Source organism: Lupinus angustifolius, chromosome LG20, assembly GCF_001865875.1.
Source record: "Lupinus angustifolius cultivar Tanjil chromosome LG20, LupAngTanjil_v1.0, whole genome shotgun sequence".
Classification (NCBI taxonomy): domain Eukaryota; kingdom Viridiplantae; phylum Streptophyta; class Magnoliopsida; order Fabales; family Fabaceae; genus Lupinus; species Lupinus angustifolius.
In genome coordinates this window covers 10,901,853-10,917,665 of record NC_032028.1, presented here as the reverse complement: position 1 = coordinate 10,917,665, position 15,813 = coordinate 10,901,853, and the positions used below count along the sequence as shown (strand labels likewise).

General features: G+C 35.0%; 2 protein-coding genes across 2 annotated transcripts in view; both read left to right on the top strand.

The window, feature by feature from the left end:
* Positions 305–10,127, top strand: LOC109335993 (ABC transporter C family member 5-like). Its single transcript, XM_019572305.1, has 11 exons — positions 305–3,170; positions 3,291–3,611; positions 3,696–3,782; positions 4,539–5,228; positions 5,325–5,489; positions 5,821–6,115; positions 6,843–7,057; positions 7,330–7,635; positions 8,293–8,356; positions 8,474–8,713; positions 9,414–10,127. The coding sequence occupies exons 1-11, from the start codon at positions 1,047–1,049 to the stop codon at positions 9,524–9,526; spliced, it is 4,620 nt and encodes a 1,539-aa protein (XP_019427850.1). The 5' UTR covers positions 305–1,046; the 3' UTR covers positions 9,527–10,127.
* The window catches only part of LOC109336670 (NADH dehydrogenase [ubiquinone] 1 alpha subcomplex subunit 9, mitochondrial-like), a 7,332-nt gene continuing 4,199 nt past the window's right edge, over positions 12,681–15,813 (top strand). The window contains exons 1-6 of the mRNA XM_019573405.1: positions 12,681–12,833; positions 12,925–13,024; positions 15,024–15,088; positions 15,272–15,357; positions 15,497–15,581; positions 15,687–15,757. Coding sequence (XP_019428950.1) covers positions 12,755–12,833; positions 12,925–13,024; positions 15,024–15,088; positions 15,272–15,357; positions 15,497–15,581; positions 15,687–15,757 — 486 coding nt within the window. The 5' untranslated portion in view covers positions 12,681–12,754. The remainder of the gene's footprint in view (positions 12,834–12,924; positions 13,025–15,023; positions 15,089–15,271; positions 15,358–15,496; positions 15,582–15,686; positions 15,758–15,813) is intronic.

The window sequence follows — 15,813 nt, the reverse complement described above, 5'->3', positions numbered from 1 at the left end:
AAATGTGAAAATGATAAAAATCCTTATTTATTTATTTATTTATTTATGTATTATCAATATAAAAATTTATACATAATCACTAATATTATTTCTCATTTATTTGAATTATTTTTTTGAAGAATAAATAAATAACAATTAAAAATAAATAATAAATGATATTGATTTAAATGATCTAAATCTACTTACTAATTCAAATCTTGAAGGTTGATTCTTCCCCTTATTAGCATATGTACGCATCTTTTCTCTAAAAATATTGTTTCTTCCACCTGTTTTTACCAATTTATATGTTTCCAACTGGCATGGATCAGTGGGCTGATTATACATCCACCTCTAATTCATTCAATGGCAACCTCAAATAGCTTCTAAAACTATTCTACCAAATCTCAAAAGGTTAATCACGTCCCAATCCAACACAGTCATTATTTTTGACCTTTTTCGGTTTAATTCACATTAACAAAGAAAGCACCCATCATTTTCTGTTGTTCAGAGCACTTGCTGCTGCAAAGTTTCACACGGAACTTGTTGTTTAGCATTGTAACAAAACAAAAACAGAGAACCATTATTAAATTGAGTATAATTGAGTTCCATTATCATTCTCTTTCTCTCTCTTAGGACACTGGTTTATTATGTGGTGAAAGCTTGTTGAACAATTACATCATATATGACCAGGAACTCATCTCGGTAATCTCGAAATATATACTGTTTCAGAAACACCCAGATTGGAATTTTTGTTGTTTTCTATGCTGGGTGCTTCTTTCTCAATCCAAAATTTGATTTTTACTCTTTCTCCCATCGGAAAACAACAGTGCTGACAGCAACTGCAAGCTGTTCTTTCTCTCTCTTTCTTTGTATTGTGTTGGTGACAAATCTCCTTGTTTTCATGTGCAATGTGTCCTTAAGGTCCAGATACACGCATTTGATTATTCTTCCATTTCTCTCTCTTCATTTCTCATTTTTCTGAAATGCCCTTTTCCTTTCCCTCTTCATTCTTCACCGACCCATCAATATTTTCAATTCATTTCTTCATCAAAATCCCATTTTGAATAATGGGTGGTTCTCAGTTTCTCATAAAAATCTCAGCTTTAATATCTTCTGATTCATTAAGATCGTCCAATAACAACCTTTTGAAACCGATTCTAGGATTGCCCGAATTGGAAGTTGCTTCAATCTGTGTGAACCTAACCCTTGTTCTATTGTTTCTCTTTGTTGTCTCTATCAAAAGGATTATTGTGTGTAAGGGTCGAATTCGAAGTCGTAACAATAAGGACAATAACATTGGAAATGACAATAATCATAACATTGTTGTAGAAGCATGTGATGTTCAAATCGGTGGAGTATTCAAATGGTCATCGTTGTCTTGTTTCTATGTTCTGTTGGTTCAGGTTTTTGTGTTGGGGTTTGATGGGGTTGCTTTGATTTGGGGTGAGACTAATGGAAAAAACAAGAACCATGTGGATTGGTCAGTTCTTATTCTACCAGCTTCACAGGGTTTAGCTTGGTTTGTTTTAAGCTTGTCCACTTTGCATTGCAAATTCAAAGTGTTAGAAAAGTTCCCATTTTTGTTGAGAATTTGGTGGGCTTTGTCATTTATCATTTGCTTGTGTACTTTGTACGTTGATGGAAAAGGTTTTTGGGTTGAAGGTTATAATCACTTATGTTCTCATGTTGTTGCTAATTTGGCTGCTACCCCAGCTCTTGCATTTTTGTGTATAGTTGCCATTAGGGGTGTTACTGGCATAGAAGTAATTTGTAGGAACCCGGATCTTCATGAGCTTTTGCTCGGTGAAGAAGAACCAGGTTGTCTTAAGGTTACTCCTTATAGGGATGCTGGACTTTTTAGCTTGGCTACTCTTTCTTGGCTGAATCCACTTCTTTCAATTGGTGCAAAGAGACCACTTGAACTTAAGGACATTCCCCTTGTTGCGCCGAAAGATAGAGCCAAGGCTAGTTATAAGGTTTTGAACTCTAATTGGGAGAGATTGAAGGCTGAAAATCCTTCTAAGCAGCCTTCACTAGCTTGGGCAATTCTTAAGTCATTCTGGAAGGAAGCAGCCGTGAACGCCATCTTCGCTGGTTTGAATACTTTGGTGTCATATGTAGGACCATACATGATAAGTTATTTTGTTGATTACTTGAGCGGTAAAGAGACTTTCCCTAATGAGGGGTATGTCCTGGCGGGTATATTCTTTGTGGCAAAGCTTGTGGAGACCCTGACAACTAGGCAGTGGTATCTAGGAGTTGATATCTTGGGTATGCATGTTAGATCAGCTCTAACTGCCATGGTATATCGAAAGGGACTCAGACTCTCAAGCTCGGCTAAGCAAAGTCACACAAGTGGGGAAATTGTGAACTACATGGCTGTTGATGTTCAGAGAGTAGGGGACTACTCTTGGTATCTTCATGACATGTGGATGCTTCCCATGCAAATTGTTCTTGCCCTTTTAATTTTGTATAAGAATGTGGGAATTGCTTCTGTTGCCACATTGATTGCGACGATAATTTCCATTGTTGTCACCATACCCGTGGCTAGGGTACAGGAAGATTATCAAGACAAATTGATGGCTGCTAAGGATGAAAGGATGAGAAAAACATCCGAATGTCTGAGGAATATGAGGATTCTCAAACTGCAAGCTTGGGAACACAGATATCGGCTACAGTTGGAGGAAATGCGTGGTGTTGAGTACAAGTGGCTTCGGAAAGCCCTCTATTCTCAAGCTTTCATAACTTTCATGTTTTGGAGCTCACCTATATTTGTTTCAGCTGTAACTTTCGCCACTTCCATATTATTGGGAGGTCAGCTGACAGCAGGTGGTGTCCTTTCTGCTCTAGCCACTTTCCGGATCCTCCAAGAACCTCTGAGAAATTTTCCTGACTTGGTATCAACCATGGCTCAGACAAAAGTTTCCCTTGATCGCTTATCCAGTTTCCTGCAGGACGAAGAATTGCAGGGAGATGCAACAATCATTTCGCCACAAGGCACTACCGACGTCGCCATAGAAATTAAGGATGGCGTCTTCTCTTGGGATCCTTCTCTGGCTAGGCCTACTCTATCAGGAATACATATGAAAGCGGAAAGGGGTATGCGTGTGGCTGTTTGTGGAACAGTTGGTTCTGGGAAATCAAGTTTTCTTTCTTGCATCCTCGGAGAGATTCCTAAGCTTTCTGGTGAAGTATGTTGCACTTGAGCATTTCATCCCATCTCACTTTTTTTCTTATATTTATCTATTGGAATTTGAAATACTCTTGTTATATTTGATAATATTTTTTACAAGCATTTGGTTAATTTGCAGGTAAGGGTGTGTGGCTCTTCTGCATATGTCTCACAATCAGCATGGATACAGTCTGGAAATATAGAAGAAAATATCCTTTTTGGAAGCCCAATGGACAAAGTAAAGTACAAGAATGTTCTTCATGCTTGTTCACTGAAAAAGGACCTGAAGCTTTTCTCACATGGAGACCATACAATTATAGGTGATAGAGGTATAAACCTGAGTGGTGGCCAGAAGCAGCGGGTTCAGCTTGCACGAGCACTCTACCAAGATGCTGATATTTATCTCCTTGATGATCCCTTCAGTGCACTCGATGCCCACACTGGATCAGAACTGTTTAGGGTTAGTTAGTTTTTCTTGAGCGTAGAATTAACGCTACCATTTAAATGAATTGGATTTGGCTTAATCTATGACACACAATTGCAGGAGTATGTATTGACAGCACTAGCAGATAAAACTGTCGTTTTTGTAACCCATCAAGTTGAATTTCTTCCTACTGCTGATATGATACTGGTATGGCTTTATGGGTTTGCCAAGCACATTTATGCATTAATGCAATATGTAAGCAGGGGCCTAGTTGATATGCTTAAACACTTCATTTCAGGTGTTTTCCTATGTCATTCTAAATTATGTTACAACCTAGGAAGCACATATATACATATGGGACACAGATACATTGATAGGGCAACAACAATAACAACAACAAACAAGCCTTAATCCCACTATGTGGGACAAAATTCAAAAAATAATTGAAAGATACATAGACAAAAAGTACCTGATAGCATATGTATGAGATACTAGTAAAGTAATCATATTGTAGATTTGTAGTATCAATACTATATGTAGGTTACAATTACAACCTTTTCACATTTGAGAGTTGTAATGAGGAAACATCTGTAAAATGAAATAGCAGTCAGTTTTAAGATTACTATTGTGAAACTAAAGTTATGATATAGGATATCAAGATGCGATGGTAATAGCTTTAAAAAACAAGTCGGGGTGATTTTTTATGAATTCTTGGTCCACATGAATTTGAAACGTGCACAGGAAGTGTTTATTGAGTTAATAGTCATGGAACTCTAGCTCCCTCCCTTTGATATTGTTGTTTTCTTTCACAACAGCTTCCTCCTGAGTGAAACTTTTATCAATTGATCTTTCTGTCAATTGAATATATTGCTCTCACTTTAAAAAAAGTTTCTTTTTTAGTTTGGGTAATGTGGTTGATTTGAAGTGAGAGTAATCTTCTAGAGTTATTTTCCATTTTTGAAGGTTCTTAAGGAAGGCCATATCATACAAGCAGGAAAATATGATGATCTTTTGCAAGCAGGAACAGATTTTAACACTCTAGTTTCAGCTCATCATGAAGCAATAGAGGCTATGGACATTCCTACTCACTCTTCAGAAGATTCGGATGAAAATGTGCCCCTGGATATATCTGTTATGAACTGTAAGAATTCCATTTCTTCTGCAAATGATATTGACAGTTTGGCAAAGGAAGTGCAAGAGGGAACATTAGATCAGAAAGCAATTAAGGAGAAGAAGAATGCGAAACGCTCGAGAAAAAAACAGCTAGTTCAGGAAGAGGAGAGGGTTAGAGGTAGAGTCAGCATGAAGGTGTACTTGTCGTACATGGCTGCAGCATACAAAGGCTTATTGATTCCACTCATAATCATTGCACAAACATTATTTCAGTTCCTTCAGATTGCTAGTAATTGGTGGATGGCTTGGGCAAATCCTCAAACTGAAGGAGACCAACCCAAAGTAACTCCCTCGGTTCTTCTTCTTGTTTACATGGCCCTTGCTTTTGGCAGCTCGTGGTTTATATTTGTAAGGGCTGTTCTGGTGGCTGCATTTGGTCTATCTGCTTCACAGAAGCTATTTTTCAAGATGCTTAGAAGTATTTTCCACGCACCGATGTCTTTCTTTGACTCCACACCAGCCGGAAGGATCTTGAATCGTGTAAGTTTTCTTGTTCTTTCCCTCCATTTTTGTTTGTTTTTATTTGTCTCCGTTTCTGTTGTGCCACGTATAAACGGGTTATCTGTTTCCCACCAGGTTTCAGTTGATCAAAGTGTTGTGGATCTTGATATTCCTTTTAGACTTGGCGGGTTTGCTTCAACAACAATACAGCTAATTGGCATTGTTGCTGTAATGTCTGAAGTTACATGGCAAGTTTTGCTCCTAGTTGTTCCAATGGCTGTTGCTTGCTTATGGATGCAGGTATTAAGAGATCATCCTGGTTGAATTTTTAATCAAATCGGTTTTTTTTAAAAAGGCATGTAAAGATAAAGAGTTGAGTTTTCTTCGCCAAAAACAAAGTCAAGAAGGATACAATAAGGTTCATTTATAGTAAATTTCATCTCTTTGAACCTATTTATCTTTTTTTGTTGTAAAATTTGAAAAAAAGAGAAATTCTTTCAAGAGGGAATGAGAAGATACATTGACAAAGGATTAGAAATCCCCTATCAGATTGCATCTTTCTTTTCTGTTTGCCTACCACCCAGTATTGTGATTTGATGATTGTTTTGTCCATAAACTAATTCCATTGCAGAAATACTACATGTCGTCCTCAAGGGAATTGGTACGTATTGTAAGCATTCAGAAATCTCCGATTATAAATCTTTTTGGTGAATCAATTTCTGGAGCAGCCACCATCAGAGGTTTTGGACAAGAAAAAAGGTTCATGAAGAGAAACCTTTATCTTCTGGATGCTTTTGCTCGACCATTCTTCTGCAGTCTTGCAGCTATTGAGTGGCTCTGCCTGCGCATGGAATTACTTTCGACCTTTGTATTTGCTTTCTGCATGGTATTACTTGTGAGCGTTCCCCATGGAAGTATTGACCCCAGTGAGTATTTAGTTCTGATAACTTGTTTTGTCTCTTCATTTTCACGAGTGAGTCCAATCCTGGAGGATTAAGTTAGCAGCTTTATTAGAAGTTGCTACTCCAAAATAATCCCTTCTAATTATGTAGCATGCAAACAGTACACGGGGAAGAAAACTAATCTCATGATAGTTATAGTGGTGCCATTTATATAATCTTAACCTTTTTTAGCTGCAATTGATTTAGTTTCTTTTTCATTTTGATTATGTATTCAACATAGTTGTGTGGGAACTTGTGTATTGACTCAGATTTTACTGTTGAATTGGTCTGTCACATTAAATAGCCGACCGAGATAGTACATAATTTGATCTATGGTCACTCGTGTATTTTAGTTCCACGTCAAGCAGGCATATTGTTGGGTTTATTCAAGTGTGAAGTCTCACATTGGATATGCGTGGAGGAGTGAAAGAGTTTATAAGTAGGAAAGGTCCATGGAACTAATGCCTTAAGGTTTTGGTTCAAGACGTGGTGTCTCACTTGTGACTCTTTACTCTTCCCATACCCATGTAACAATGGAACTCCCCGGTGGTTGGAGACTCCCTGGTCGCAGTCTGGTCCAACACATATACAGTATTACAAGTATCCTAGCCTTCTAGGAAAGGGCTTTTATGGTGGTATAAGGTTTGACACGATCCAGAGTGTAATGTGGAAAGCAAAACTCTTTTGCTAACTGCTATTAATTTCTGTATAGGCATGGCTGGACTTGCTGTGACATATGGGCTGAATTTAAATGCACGTCTATCACGGTGGATACTTAGCTTTTGCAAACTTGAAAATAAAATTATATCTATTGAGAGAATTTATCAGTACAGCCAAATTCCTAGTGAAGCACCAGCAGTTATTGAAGATTCACGCCCACCATCCTCATGGCCTGAGAACGGGACAATCCAAATTATTGATTTGAAGGTACCAAGCTCAACTTCATATTCTGCATGCTCTTCGGTCTGTGTTTTTGTACTAAGAAAGTCCAGTTTTATTCTATTGTTTTAGTCATTTGTTGTTTATTTCTTTCTCCGTTTGGAAATATCTTGCTATGTTATCACTTGTTGCATAACATGTGTCTAAACCAAGCTCTTAGCAATTTGGCTTGCATTAAGTTGTTATAATTTTTCTACTGCGATAGGCTCTTCCTCACAATAATTCACTTTCCGTTCCCCCCGACTCTGTCTCCCTTGTAGGTCCGTTACAAGGAAAGTCTTCCTCTGGTTCTTCATGGAGTATCCTGCACATTTCCTGGTGGGAAGAAGATTGGAATTGTTGGACGTACCGGAAGTGGCAAATCTACTTTGATTCAGGCGTTGTTTCGATTGGTTGAACCATCAACTGGTAGTATCCTTATTGACAACATTAATATTTCGGGAATTGGTCTTCATGACCTTCGAAGTCATCTTAGTATCATACCACAAGATCCAACCTTGTTTCAAGGCACCATCCGAGGCAATCTTGATCCTCTTGAAGAGCACTCAGATAAAGAGGTTTGGGAGGTTAGTATTACATGGACAGTTTATTTTTATAATCTGTAAATGCCTACAAAGTTTATTTATATATACAATAAAATAAAATAAATAAAAACCTATTACATTCAGAGATGAATCTATTATTATTATTATCTATGTCATAGAATACAAATAATATCAACATTGATAGGAGGGAAGAAAGAACAAGAAACCATAAAAACGAACATATAAATATGATATCATTAAGAAGATAAATCTTCAATAAAGTAACCTATGAAACCAAGAACAAACACCAAATCCAACAAAGTTTATTTTATATCTCCACCCAAAACAAGTCAAGGTCAGCTTCCTCAATCAATATATCTAATAAAACCTTCTAAACAAAAACCATCTTAAAACTTTTGCATGATGATAAAGAAATTTTTGTTTACTTCTATACCCTTTACATTCCTCACAATTCCCTGTAGTGACTAATACCTGAAGTTCCTTTTATCCTTTTTCCTTACTATACATCTTCAGCATCTATGGTCTTTATTAAGGGGAATCAAGAAAATCTGTGTTGTTTTTACCTATTTGTGTCCCTAACTTTAACCCCCCCAATAGTCCTTGATTTTTTTAAAATTATGGCCAAGTTAAGTAGGAGGTTGTGCTACGTTTAATTGCTTTGAGTTTAATTTTTCACAGGCACTAGACAAGTCTCAGTTGGGAGAGATTATCCGTGAGAAAGAGCAAAAGCTTGATACACCAGGTAGGACTTCCAAATGGTTGAAATATTTATCCTTTCTTTCCAAACCCCGTAGAAAAGGGGAAGGAAAAATGGTTAGAGTCACAAGTAGTCATCTTAAGATTTATTTTGTATTTGCAGTGCTAGAAAATGGAGATAATTGGAGTGTAGGGCAGCGACAACTTGTTTCTCTAGGCCGAGCTCTACTCAAGCAGTCGAAAATACTTGTACTTGATGAAGCAACAGCATCCGTTGACACTGCTACTGACAATCTTATCCAGAAGATTATTCGTGAAGAGTTCAGAGACTGCACTGTGTGCACTATCGCACATCGTATACCTACGGTTATTGACAGTGATCTCGTTCTGGTACTTAGTGATGGTAAGTAGAGTTGCATTCTGTTCTTTGCTCTTGTTTCTTTTCTTCTGTTATACAACCTATAGGTTTTGCATTGTCCAACAGTATAAAACAAGACGTTAAAAGTCAAATCTTGAAATATCATCCATATACTTTTCCCTTTTCAATTGCAAGTTTGAGAAGTTATTCCAATAAAGTTGCTTTCATGTACCCAACAAAGGTAACTTTGATGTTCCAATCATATAGGAGAATTAACATTCATCACCGTGTAGATTCTTCTATGTTAATGCAAGATCTAGTTAGATTGTTTATGTTAAATCAATTTTGTCTTATAGTTAGCCAAAATTCCAATTAAAACAAGTTATTAGGGTACATATTTCTGAGTGTACTTCTATGTTGCTACGTTTCTATGCCCCACTTATTAAAGGGCGGCCTAGTGCACGAGGCCGCCACCTAGTGAGGTATGACGTATGTAGCCTTACCCTCGCAAGCAAAAAGACTGTTTCTAGGATTTAAACCTATGACCTCCAGGTCACAAGGCAAATAACCTTACCGTTGGTAGCATGGATCTATATGATTCTTTTTGTGTCCTGTTTTATGCTTATATGGAAAAGAAAAAAACTCCAATTATGTTTTTTGGATCAAGTGATTGGGATGGTTGAATTTGATTTCCTTATGGCTCACTAGTTTGTTCTAATGAAGTTAATTTTTGATATTTTTACAGGTCGTGTAGCAGAGTATGACACCCCATCACGGCTATTAGAGGAAAAGTCATCCATGTTCCTGAAGTTGGTGACTGAGTATTCATCGCGGTCAAGTGGCATACCTGATTTTTAAATCAGATCAAATGCCAGAGCTCAAATTTAGCGGCCGTTAAGTTAGTGCAACTAGAGCTCTAGACATTTCAAAAGTAGAAACTGTAATGATGCCTCAGTTGCTGCCACATCTGCATGAAGACATGCAGAGACACAAAGAATAAAGGAACAGATCAAGTATGTGCCTCCTCATTGATCAAGCACTATGGTGGAAGAAAACTAGTTTTCGGCTTTGAAAGTATCATCATTTATCAACATTGAGGAATTCATGCATGGTTTGCGTAATCTGTGGTTACATGAAAGAAAATAGGTGAGTCTGAATTGGGTTCAATAAGGAAGTTTTGAGAATGAAGGTTTATTTCATAGTTGGATGAGTGTAGAATTGGAACTAGTCTTGTTTCTTCCACTTTCTTGTAGCAGTAGTAGTTCAGAATTATGGTCATGTTAGTATGAGATTTTCTCTCCAACCCCTCAGAAACACTTATATTTATTGTTCATTTTTCCTTTCCATGCAGTTGATTAGTTTTGGAATATTATCATTGATTGTGTAATTAACAGTTTTGTATAGTTTCATCATTTGCCAGTAAGGTATACTTTGGAATATAATGCTACATTATGCCCTTTACTTGATTGATCTGAATACCATGTTGATGATCCTGATGTAGCACTCAAAAGTGTTAACTAGACTCAAAATTCCCTATGACCCCATGAATAGGAAGAGGATGGAATTATATAATTTGGATGCTATCTAGGGAATTTTTATGTTACATTTATTTTACTTAAGTTTAGTTGCCAATTTTTTTTTGGAATAGGTGTCAAGCATTATGTTAGATATTATTATTATTATTATGAAATCAACCTTTAATAAATCCTTCATAATCCACTCTAGCTACTGTGTCTATTATGGTGCCACAGGAATCCCCTCCTATCAATATTCTTAACTTTCTAATATTACATGAAGAAAAAAGAAACTAAAATTGGTGGATTGTGATAATTTTCATATCATTTATTTATTCATGAAAAAGTACTTGGTCCAGTGGTGTGATAAGAGCCGCCACAAATTCAAAAATAATTAATTTTTTATCTATAAGATGAAAAGATATTCTTGTTTAAAAGTAATGTTATTAATTTGTAAAAGATAGACAAATACTATTCTCTTAGAAACTTTTACATATACGAAATCCTATTAGTTATAAAATGAATACTACCACAAACATGACAACAACAAGAATAAGAAAAAGGGGAGGGATCCACTTACTCCAAAAGTAAGTTTTTTTAATTTACTCCTCATACTAGTCATCAATTTTAGGAAAATTCAATAGTTTAAAATAGTTTAAATTAATGAATAGACCTATACCATTATATGTCCATAAACTTACTCCAAAAATGTGTTAGAAAATTTGTTCTCGTAGTAAGTGAATCGGAAAATGTGTTAAATCAAAATGGTTGGTGCAACTTTCATGAATTCACGTTAACATTTATCATAATTGGAGGAAGTATTTTGGAAATAAGCGTATTTATTGGAATTTTAAGTCCTACATGCAACTCAATGAGCTCTACCATAGCCCATACCACTTAATTTCTAATTTACTAAAATATTGTTTAAATAGGTTTAATATACTCTTTAAAACATCTCCTATCATTCTCGCAAAAACTAGTTTTGAATTTATCGTTGTGAATGCAGTTGAAAGCTAGTAGCAATGTAAATAATTTATTAAACTCAAATTATTTGGTAAAGCTAACTTTGAAACTAACTAAAATTTAAAAAATAACTGAAAAATACATACAATATTTATTTAGTTTTTTATTAAGTAAATAATTAATAATTAGAGTAAACATATAAATAATTTAAAATCAAAATTTAAAATTATTTATTTTTTTATTTTTATTTTTAATCGGACATCCAATATTTTATTTATTTGTTTTATTTTAATATTTTATTTATAAATAAAAATAATTTATATATTCATCTAATAATTAAATGCAAATATAATTTACGCATCACAAAAAAATTCAATATAAAAATAATTTATTTGTCACAAAAATAATAAAGTTTTTAATTTGGGGTAACTATGTAATTTATTAAAATTGTTTTCATTTTCTAAATGTTAATTTAAGTAGCTTTATGAAAAGTAAATTTTAAACATTACAAGCTCATTTTTTTAAAAACTATAAGCTCAATTTTTTTACCGAACAACTTTAGTAGCTTATTAACTAATTCAAAGTGATACGATTTACCAAGATACTGGTCCAGTGATGTAAGGATCTGCTAAATCTTTGGGATGATCAGAATGTCAATTGTTCGTGGGAGCGATTGTACCTAGGGGTGAGCAGGACTCGACCCTACCCGCTCACCCGACACAACCTGATCATGATCAGGTCCGAATAGAGTGGGTCTGATCGGTCTAGTGTCAGGTTCGGGTTCAAAAATAGACTCGGTCAATATTTAAGGTCAGGTAGGGACCAAACATGACCTGATCCATAGTCACTCGCTCATCATGTTTGTATATGTTTCTACTCAAATGTGTATAGAGTAATGATACATTTTTGGTCGAAGGTATCATTTATTCTTTAATTTTTTCATAATGTATACATGATTAATAATATATATATATATATATATATATATCATTTTATATATCAAACTACATATTCATAATAATAAATAATATTTAGAAGTCTTTATCTAAAATGAATATGCATTATATTTAATCGGGTCTAGGGTCCGATCGGGTTTAAAGGCTGATCCAATCACTATTTAGGGTCGGGTTAGCTTCGAGTCTAGGGTCGGATTCAGGTTCAAAAAGTGACCCGACCAATATTTAGGGTCAGGTACGGACAAGCTTTACCTGTCCCAACCCGGCCCATGCTTACCCCTAGTTGTACCTGTTATGATGAAAAATCATATACTTCAAAAAATATTAATTCCTTACCTAGAAAAAGTAAGGAGATATCATTTGTAATAACAAAAAAAGATGTGAAACTACTTACCTAAAAAACTATAAAAGCTCATGTTCCTAAATAGTGATACTATCAACTATCAAGGTATTTGTGGATGGATAATCACTAGATGAAAGAAAATTAAAAATAATTTGAATCGGATATGGGCCTTACATAAAATCCAGCCCAACACTTAGAAACACTCGCGTGCACCCTCCACATTTTTGTTCTCGCTTTTCTTCTCTCCTTCTCTCTCTCTCTCTTTCTCTCTCTACATTTTCATCTTCCTCTGTGACTAGTGTGGATTAAGATGCAGAACGTTACAAGGCGATTAGGGCACCAATCTTCAATCTCATCCCTCAAGTCCATTTATCCAATTTCACATCACCGTAACCAAATCTTCCATTTCCACCCTATCCTAATTTTAATGTAATGTACCTTTCTTATTTTGTCGCGAATTGATTGAAATTGTTGTTGTAGATTATGGATCGAATCATGAACAACGAAACGTGTCTACGCTTGCACCTAAGGGTGTTGGACACCTTGTACGCAAGGGTACTGGTGGACGATCATCTGTTAGGTCAGTTTATTCATTTCATTATCAAAACTTGAATTCAACCATTTTCACTATTGATGATGCATTCTGATTGGATATGATGGGTTTTGATATTGAAAATAAATGTTTTTTTTGGTAGTATGAATTGTGATTGATGTGACCTTAATGGACTAGGCAGTAGCAAATCTTACAGGGATAAAAGAAGAAATTCATTAAGGGTGTGTTTGTTTAGGCTTCAAAGTGTTATCCTACAAAAGTGATTTTGGTAAAGGTGAATTTTTTAGAAGCTGAAAAACTATAGCTTCTAAAAAAAACTTAATTTCAGCTTTTCTTTGCAGCTTCTGCTCTTTTGTATAAAGCCCAGCCAAACTAGTGTGCAGATGTTTTATTTTATTGAAATAATCATTTTTTGTGAATTTTTAAAACAAATGGGCCCTAAGTCAAAAGGAAGATTATTATAAAGGGTTAGGAGGATTAGTTCTTTGTTCAAATTAAAAATGAAAATGAGGACACACCAAGAGAGTAAAAAAACATCAATGACGATAAACTGCCCAATCTCTCAGTATCTTTGTAAGAGAAACCCTTTTAAAAATAGCCCATGGGCTCTACACCAAATAGAAGGAAAACTCATTATCTTATACCAAAGGAGCTGCACATTCAAAGAAATCTCCTCAAAGACATGAGAATTATGCTCCTTGTCCAACCAAATACAGCAATGGCCTCTTTGCGAGTGGCTTTTGGAGGATAATGAAGGCAATAAAAAGGCATGGGACTGGGAGCCATGAAATGCAGTTGTGAGATGGGTCTCAAGCCTTCCTTTTCCATTCCCGCTATAGGTGACAAATAGATGAATTTAGATGTTAATGGATGGATGGAAAGCCATCCATCAATCCATATAAATCCATTTAAACCATATTTTAAGCTATCCAATTCATTCATATCCAAACTTAAACGGATGGATTTCAATCCACCCATGACTCTACTTTCATGGATTTGGATGGAGGGTGAAGAAAATTATTATTTCAAAAACTACTATCTTAATAAAACATTTTTTAAAATCATCTTTTGAAAAAACACTTTTAAAATCATTTAAAAAAAACGCTTTTAAAAATCATATTTTTAAAAAGTGATTCTAATTTTTTTAAATGATTTTTTGAACTTCCTTATGGGCATCCATGTAACAGTTTCACACTTCCTCCCCCACCAGCTGATAAAAGGCGTACTGGGCCTAGGCGTAAGTTTTTTTTTTATTACTATTTTGACGTGCAGCCTATGATATCTCCTATAGGCTGTTTGTTACGAATTTGCAATAATACTTGTCTTAGTTCTTAATTTTTTGTAATATTCTACAAATGTGTGACATTTAAGATTCTATGTGTTAACAAATATTCTATATATTATGTACTCAAGAATAAACTTCTATATTAATTACATCTGCGTGCCCTATAATTGATCTAATTTAATAAAATATTAAAAGTTAGAGTGAGAATCATGTATGAATTTGCTTTAATTTAATTTTCTTGAATATTAAATGAAATTGAGAAATAAAGAACTCATTTTTGAATGTTTGTTTATTTGGATGGATTGGATATCCATCCAAATGGATATATCCATGAATATCCATTCGATATAATGGATGGATTCAAATCCATCTATTATTAAACTTATTCATTGGATTCCATCCATTTAAATCCATTAGCTTTGATGGATGAATTTGGATGAATTTAATTTTCTTGGATTTGGATGGATTGTGGATAATTTTGCCACCTTTAATTCTCACTCCTCTAAAAACCAACTCGCAGACCAAATCTACGTCTTAATGAAAATCTTCTTTTGACCTTCTCTGCGTTGTTTACTTGTCTCTTCATATTTTTAGTTTTAGAGGGGACTATCTTTTTAACCTTTGCTTTATCAATTTTAAGAAAAGGTTTCAGAAGGTGCTAATGCATAGTTAAAGTAGTCTTGTTAGCTTATATATTTGATACATAGTTAAAGTAATGCTTGAAAGCAATTCTTTTTGCAGTGGCATTGTTGCTGCAGTATTTGGGGCGACTGGATTCCTTGGTCGTTATGCTGTGCAACAACTTGGTATGTTTTTGGGATGTATAATTGTTTCAAAGAGAAACAAACCAGAATGTTTTCAAGAAATTGTTTTAATTATTTTTTCTGTAGATCAATATTTGGGAATATATTCTGTTACGAATATTAACTTTTATTTATTCTTATTATATTGCAATGCTTGTTTTTGCTGATTTCATTTCCCTCATCTAGCTAAAATGGGATCTCAAGTCCTAGTTCCTTTTCGAAGCTCTGAAGATTGTCACCGTCATCTCAAACTGATGGGGGATTTAGGACAGGTATCATAAGATAATATTTTATACATGTAAAGAGTCCACTGTTGCCTGATCTTCTTTTTGGTCTGAATGGTGAAGTAAATAGTGCTAATTGCTGATTGCATTGTCTATTTGCTAATCTTCCAGTGATTGATATGTCCAGATTGTACCCATGAAATATAACCCAAGAGATGAAAATTCAATAAAAGCTGTGTTGGCAAAGGCTAATGTTGTTATCAATCTTATAGGTATACATTTTCTCATGTAACTCTACACCTTGAAAGTTGCATTTGTTGGAAAACATGACTGTCTTCTCATCAAACACTGGTTCTGGCTTATTTGGTTTCTGGTAGGAAGGGATCATGAGACAAGAAACTTCAGCTTTGAGGAAGTGCACCATCACATGGCTGAGCAACTTGCTCTGGTACTTTCTTTTACATATGTTCTCATCCTAATATCATATTGTCAACATCGGAAATT

Bases quoted from the DNA above. Each gene is read 5' to 3' on its own strand.
- LOC109335993 (XM_019572305.1), top strand. From the start codon at position 1,047: ATGGGTGGTTCTCAGTTTCTCATAAAAATCTCAGCTTTAATATCTTCT. The intron at 7,058-7,329 runs GTACCAAGCTCA...TCTCCCTTGTAG, and splicing joins TCCAAATTATTGATTTGAAG to GTCCGTTACAAGGAAAGTCT. The intron at 8,714-9,413 runs GTAAGTAGAGTT...ATATTTTTACAG, and splicing joins CGTTCTGGTACTTAGTGATG to GTCGTGTAGCAGAGTATGAC.